The sequence below is a fragment of the Formica exsecta genome, unplaced genomic scaffold (assembly GCF_003651465.1).
Source record: "Formica exsecta isolate Colony F162 unplaced genomic scaffold, ASM365146v1 scaffold129, whole genome shotgun sequence".
Lineage (NCBI taxonomy): Eukaryota > Metazoa > Arthropoda > Insecta > Hymenoptera > Formicidae > Formica > Formica exsecta.
Window position 1 is genome coordinate 39,150 of NW_021848622.1, and position 7,534 is coordinate 46,683.

The 7,534-nt window shown below is 37.7% G+C and overlaps 1 protein-coding gene across 2 annotated transcripts; it reads right to left on the bottom strand.

Annotated features, from left to right (window-relative positions):
• Window positions 1–707: 707 nt before the first annotated feature.
• Window positions 708–7,162, bottom strand: LOC115245723 (protein dimmed-like). Of its 2 annotated transcripts, XM_029824170.1 has the most exons (5): window positions 6,513–7,162; window positions 3,801–3,962; window positions 2,063–2,254; window positions 1,316–1,452; window positions 708–1,093 (listed from the first exon to the last, which is right to left on the bottom strand). In XM_029824170.1, exons 2-5 carry the CDS (start codon window positions 3,930–3,932, stop codon window positions 940–942), a joined length of 615 nt encoding a protein of 204 aa, XP_029680030.1. In that variant the 5' UTR covers window positions 3,933–3,962; window positions 6,513–7,162; the 3' UTR covers window positions 708–939. The 2 variants fall into 2 exon arrangements, with proteins under 2 accessions (XP_029680030.1, XP_029680029.1); XM_029824169.1 differs by lacking the exons at window positions 3,801–3,962; window positions 6,513–7,162 and adding an exon at window positions 3,289–3,526.
• Window positions 7,163–7,534: the final 372 nt, after the last annotated feature.

Genomic DNA, 7,534 nt, shown 5'->3' on the forward strand with positions numbered 1-7,534 from the left:
GGAGCCATTTAAAAGCTAAACTTGAAAGCCAGATAAAGCTATACTTTTTGTTCCGCTTCCATTTTCTTTTCCCTCACTAATTTTAGAACCATTCTTTCTACTGAAGGTAAAATAATTCCTTTTGCTAACTTTTGATCCGCTTGAATGGCATGCATTACTATACTCATAACAGCCTAGAAATAATATATGGATTCTTAGGTTTCATTTTAAACAAGATAAGAGTAGTTTACTGCTGCTTTTTATAATCACCGAGACACACGTACGACACGAAAAGATGCGTTGGAAACTCCTCGTTATTTGGTTTTGATTTTGCAACAGTTTCCTAAACCTCGCTAATTTTTTCAGGTTGATATATATATAGAGTGAATCACTAAAGGTGTTACAGGCTAATATTTCTGAAACTGAATGAGATATGAAATCCTTATTAATTTCGTATGTTAACTGCAGTGAAGTTCCATTTTTGCATCCAATGCCCGCTTCGATACTAAACAGTTACTGGAAAATAAGAATTTCATATCTCGTTCAGTTTTAGAAATATTAGCCTGTATTATCTTTAGTGATTCACCCTGTATATTAATATATATATATTACGCGCTAACTCTGAAATATGTGTATAATCTAACTACGTATTCTTTCTCTCTATTTTCTCTATATATATTCTATTATATTTGTCCCTTATTTTTTCTTTTTTTTTCCTTTCTATCTGATCTTGCGTTTTTTTTCATTGCATGTATCTGTGGAATCATTTTTGATCATCTTTATGCGCGGAATTTTTTAAAAACGTACAACGATCTACGAAGATCCATGGCGATAATGAGTGAATCGTCGCGGATTGCTGTCCTTACGGAAGGCACTAATATGATAGTTTATCACAGAGTCTGTGTGTATATGTGCATATGTAACACATGTCTCGATAGTTGTCGATTAAATTCAATTTCCTTAGATCCTGCGTTCTAGATCTTCGTGAAGAAGACTGTTGTTGTTGGTCTCGTGGATTGATGCGGGCGATGATTCGTCAGGTTGTTCGCCCCCGCTTAATTCTAATTGACCGGTACTGTCACCGCTGCTAGAACCGCATTCACCATCGACAAACCTGAAGAAGACGCGTTTTTTTTTGTTAAAAATATATTAAATTGTATTAAAACGCGCGAAAAAAGATTCCCGACAAATTTGCATACATCCAATTGAAATCTTTTTACGTTCTCATCTTTTTATTTATATTTTTGGTTTGATTTCGATATATATATCGAACAAATATTTTGCAATTATTGTTCACCACGTGTTTTGAAAAACATTAGCCTAGTATGATACTCACGTATACGGTTGCTCCTCGCCGCGCATCTCACATATGACATTCGTCAGTGCCATTATATAATTTTTAGCCAGCGTGAGCGTTTCGATCTTGCTGAGCTTCCTCTCCATTTTCACGTGTGGTATTACCTCGCGTAATTGCTGAAAATTACGACGGGAGAAGTGAATCGAAGATCTATCTATTACATCGGGCCGTAAATTCGTGATAAATATTATATACGGCGCCGGATTGCAATTTCTAATCGAATATGATCCTGCGCAAGGAGAAAGAGAGAGAGAGAGAGAGAGAGTTGATAGATTTTTAATGATGCTATTATATGATCGGTCAATAGAACGGACAGACTTATCGAACAGGTTCTATCGATTTGTACAGACATGGCTTGTCATCATTTATCTTCTACATACAAATCGATTTCTCTGCACTCCGCTATCGTTTGCATTAACATTCAACGTCGACCAACAACATTTCAGCTAATAATACACGACCATCGAGTCGGTAGACGGATCGTCTCTCTCTAGATATTAGAAGGATATTAAAATGGAGAGAAGTGAATATATTTTACAACGAGAGAAATATATTTGCTAAAATATTTTTTATTAGATGCGAATCTTTTTTTTGAATGTTTATTCGTTAGCGATTCCGCGGGATCGATGTGTTTTATGCGATAAAAATTAATCAAATATTATTTTCATTCTCGTTATATTTGCAATTTAATCACTCTGTAGTAAAGTTGTTTCGATGAATTGTTACCTCAAAAGCATCATTGAGTGAATGCATTCTCATCCTCTCTCTCTCGTTACTCTCGAGCCTCCTTAGGTTCCTCTCACGCGCGGAAATTCCGCTTTTCCGTCTCCTCGTGGTCGGTGGTGCACTACCGCGGTTTCTCCTCTTCGCTTGCTTCGGACTCCTCTCGCTTCCGCTGCTGTCGCTCTCCTCGCCCACCTGTTTTTACATATATTCGATTTTTATGACAGAGAATAGATTTTTTTCCGAATATAGTATTATATTATTGCATACTCTCGTGATATGAATACGGACGAATATTCACTTTCTAGAAAGAAACAATTTGTTTTCGAAAACAGAGAATTGAAACAGAAAATACCATGCTTGTAAATATCTCATAATGCGCATATATTTTTTTTTAATTTTGTAATAAAATATATAATATAATATGAAATACTATATGTAATATAATATTCTATAATACATAACATAATATATATGCCACTTGAGAGAGAAAGAGAGAGAGAGAGAGAGAGGGAGATAATATAAATATTTCATTATAATAAAAGTTCTTTATATGAGCAATAATTCGTTCGATTAAAAAATGCATTAAAAAATTTAAAAGTGTGTCTTTAAAGAGATACGTTGATTATAATGGTTGAAACTCGCCTGTATTCGAGTAATGTCGGTATAAGTAAAAAAGAGCATTAAATTAACTCGCGATAATGTATTACATAAGTAATGGCTTCTTCCTAATCTAATCTAAATGAAGAGATTTTGTCGAGCTATTTTTTCATTGTCGTAATGAAATATATATATTTGATTCTCTCCCTCCTCACGCAGCAACGCGCTTCACAGATGTTTGCTTGAGCGATAAAAATCGATAGATAAAATGTTAGTGATTTCTTTTGCTGCTGCATGACACTGATAAAAGGATTATTTATTCAATCTCAACCGCCGATAATAAGATGTTGTCCCGTGCAGTCTCTGGATCTGATTTGTGTTATCTATTCATTGAAACTCGCATCGATGTAATTAATTGATTTCGGCCATGTACTGCGCTGTAAATTTGTGTGAAAGTATGTATGAAACACATTTGGATTGTAAATACGGAGGCGAAAAAAATATCTATCCCTTCTTCGCGAATTAAATAAAATTCTTTTTTACACATTCAAAAGTCTCGTCGAATGATGTATCGCGAACGTTCAATGAAAAGAAAAACAGAGGAGAAGAGAGAGAAGGGGGTGAAATACCTCCGCGCCAACGACATGGTGGCGACTACGTTTCCCGGTAAGCGAGTCGACGGAGGCGTCGTCCAGGTCGATGTACATTTCCCGATCACCGCAGTCTTGGTCGCTACCCGATAGCCTATCCAGGCTTCGCATTATCCTGATCAAAATCACAGCTCGGTCTCTCTGTAATAACATATCGCATCATCTTCAAGAAACGTACTGGTTGCAGTGCAAAGCACTTCTTATGCAAATACGTGATACGATTTTTTCTTTTTATCCTTTTTATAAATAATTCATTGAAACTCGCATCGACGTAATTAATTGATTTCGGCCATGTACTGCGCTGAAAATTTGTGTGAAAGTATGTATGAAACATTTGGATTGTAAATACGGAGGCGAAAAAAATATCTATCCCTTCTTCGCGAATTAAATAAAATTCTTTTTTACACATTCAAAAGTCTCGTCGAATGATGTATCGCGAACGTTCAATGAAAAGAAAAACAGAGGAGAAGAGAGAGAAGGGGGTGAAATACCTCCGCGCCAACGACATGGTGGCGACTACGTTTCCCGGTAAGCGAGTCGACGGAGGCGTCGTCCAGGTCGATGTACATTTCCCGATCACCGCAGTCTTGGTCGCTACCCGATAGCCTATCCAGGCTTCGCATTATCCTGATCAAAATCACAGCTCGGTCTCTCTGTAATAACATATCGCATCATCTTCAAGAAACGTACTGGTTGCAGTGCAAAGCACTTCTTATGCAAATACGTGATACGATTTTTTCTTTTTATCCTTTTTATAAATAAAAAAAGAACAGATATGCAAATTTATAATAAGCTATTAAAAAGATGAATATATTCTTAATTAAAATAATTTATAATATTTTACATGTAAATAAATTTATTCAATGAAATAAAATAAGTATTAAATTATGCCTAAAATGTTTGTTAAAGATATTGAAGTTTATATAAAATAAAACACAATGATATACAAGATTTAAAAAAAAATGTCAAATCTTATAAGAATTCAAAATATTAAATAAGGAAAAGAAAATATTGTTGCAGTCAGCGATATTTATGCTGAACACAGTTTCAAAAAAATGTGTAACGCAATTACGTGCGATTCGATCGAAAGCAACGAAGAAAAAGTTTCGGAATCATCGGTATACGTCATTACTGATGTTAATATTGAATATATAATCTCGCTCGGTGATTCTGAAATACTGCCAGATTATAAGTCATGACAGATATAGTTTCTTCAAAAAATTGGGATTTTTGTAGATTCGAGTGAAGTGAGAGAGAAGAAAGAGAAAAAGAATGATACGCACGCGCGAGCGAAAATAATCGGGATATCTCCTTTTCCTGTTTTGCTCTTCAATGCCAAGAATTCCCTAATCGCGTCTGCGTATGCATTCGCGACTAATATGCATTAATGCATATTAGAATGGGTCAATCCAATTAGACTCGAGATTGATAATTTAAGCTGGAAGCGAGAAGCAAGACTTTTCTACAAAGCTTTTACTGTTCTACTACTTTCTTCTACTATGGTACTTAAAGTATTTATGATTTCGTCAAATCTTGACGCAAAAGCACGCGAGTTCTCAACAGGGCTGCCTGTGAGATTGAGTAATGCAGCAGAATTGCATAATACTTGATATTATCGGAAACTTTCGATTTTTTCAAGCTTGCGTCTCGAAGGATTGCAATAATTCAATGATAAATTTTTTTCTAGACTCTCTTATTCCAAAATATACTAAAAAATGGATAAAGCTTATGTGTGTGCGTGTTTTTTTTCTATTTTAATATTTTCTGAAGAAAATTTTCGAGAGATGTGGCTCAATTGTACGCGCGCACGAAATATTTAACTTTACATTTAATATGTCAATTTTCGAATTAATTTCGTATAAAATTTGTGTGAAGATTCTCGCGAGAAAAAAATAGAGGGCAATGATCGATAGATATGTGATTCGTTTAGGATCATATTACAACTACGTGCTATTAAAAAACGTGCGCCAAGCGAATGCACAGTCAGTAGTGAAAACTCGCAGTCAAACGCGCATTCGACTCGTAAACGTACTTTTGTTAACGTTTGCATATTATATTGCCGGCGAGCATAACAAATCTACCTATACTTATAAACGAAGTGGCGAAATACCGTTTTTTTTTTTTGCCACGCCTGTCGATACAAAATACAATTTACGAACGACGAATTCGTATCGGAAAATTGACGAGTACACGTGCGTTACGATGACAAAGTCGTTTGACCGCGTCTATCTTTTAATAGCGCGCTCGTATCCGATACCGCTTGCGGTCGCCACCATAAGTTATCGTAATACTATTAACGCTCCTGTGCGTGTGCTACTCCATGTGATATATGCATATATGTGTTTGTAATGACGGCGCGACTTAAATATTATAGGAATTTCAGCTTTATCGAAAGCGTTTTTTGCCGGAAACCAAACTCGAAAACAGACTCGCGTTATTTTGATTGTTATTTATTCATATTTATCAAACATTAATTTATTATTATCAGCACGCGCGATATAGTCGGCGCGGACACTTGACGCACGGCGAGAAATGAAAAGTATCCGCTTATCGGATAAAGTGTCAAGGGCGACATGTAAACAGCCGTAGAAAACTGAATTCGAATTTCCATTTTTTTTTTTCACAAATTTCGGCGTTACGTACATTTCGCAAGCGATTTTAATATTAAAACGCGCGATGTCTGCATAATCGAACGATCTCTGATAAGTAATTAACGTCGCACGATAACCTTCGAATGCCACGTTGTGATTTATCGCCGGGTACCGTATCCGTCACGCCGCTTCGCCGTATCAAAGCTATCTAAGTAATTTCTCTTTTGAGTTTTCTTCGAATTTAAAAACGATTCGAACGTTATCGTAATTATTTACAGATTTAATTCCTCTGGAATTGCAGAGAAAAATTTGTTTTTACAATGCGTATTCCACATTTAAAAAAGACCGGTTTTTCTTTGACGGTATAGCTTTGGCAAAAATATTACATAATGCGTGTACGATATATATAGTTTGAAAATATTCTTCGATTATGCGGAGAGAGAGAGAGAGAGAAAGAGAGAGAAACGCGATACCGTTAAAAACATTACAGTTCCGGATCGTAAATTCCTGGCTGCATTCCGGGCGCGAAAAAAATGCAGACATGCATGTTAAATCCTCGCTCGTCACTATTCGATATTGTGCGTCGAGAGTTGAAAATGAGGGTTAATTTACCTCGTCGGCCGATTATTCTCCATCAGTGTGCTTCGTGCGTAAAGCGCGACGAGTGCACGCGCAGCGCCAGCGCGTTTTTCGCAGCCGCCGAACGCAAAGTCGCGTCTCGCACTTTTCCTTTCACACGACACTCATTGATCTTGGCCACTAAATCACTGCTCGAAGCCTTACGATACTTTCAACAGATATTTAATAACGTCCTGTCAATCACTGCCGTCGCTGCTGTCGAGTTCAAACTCTAAAGCGATTTCGTCGTCTCGTTAGGTCGACGATGACGCTCGACGACGACGCGATAAGGAAATTTAGAAAGATGTCTGAGAAAAGGAATCGGAGGAAAGGCCCGAATCACACTGTTATTTGGCACTCGATTTTGAGAAAGAGAGACTCGTCCGTCCCCGAAAAAAAGAGAGAGGGAGAGAGAAATTCTTCGGTGACGCGCACGCGTATCCGAAAAAGCCAAAGAAAACGAGGAACCTTATCAGCGTGTATACGTGTACCGATACGGTCAGGGCCGGCCGAGTGCCCGATGCGGACTGACTATAACTGTAAACGATCACTTGTCGGCGCGAGGAGGCCCCACCGGCTTCCCTCGGGGACTCCCGCCACTCGCAAATGAATATATATCTCGCGACAACGTGCCATGGGCTTACCAGCGGTGTACCGAGGGTACCAGCCGCCTCGCGGCTCCCACCAAACCAGTTTCTGCTCCAGAACCTACCCGGCCAAAAAATGAAAAAACCTTCCTCGGCACGAAAACTGGTCCGAAAAAAAAAACGAAAAAAAAAACGAGAGAGAGATGTAGTTGGTTTCTCTTTATCCCCTCGATCAACGAGAATCTGATCCTCCCGAGCGTGTGTTGAGAGTATTCTCCTATCTCATAATTCTTATCGTACGACACGCTGGCTCGGAGTCGTTCGTTTCATTAGAAGACTCTTCCTTTCGACGGACGATATTTATCATTCTATTTTTTTCCTTGTTTTTTCCTTAACATCATCAAGGAAGCGTGACACTTGGCGTTATGC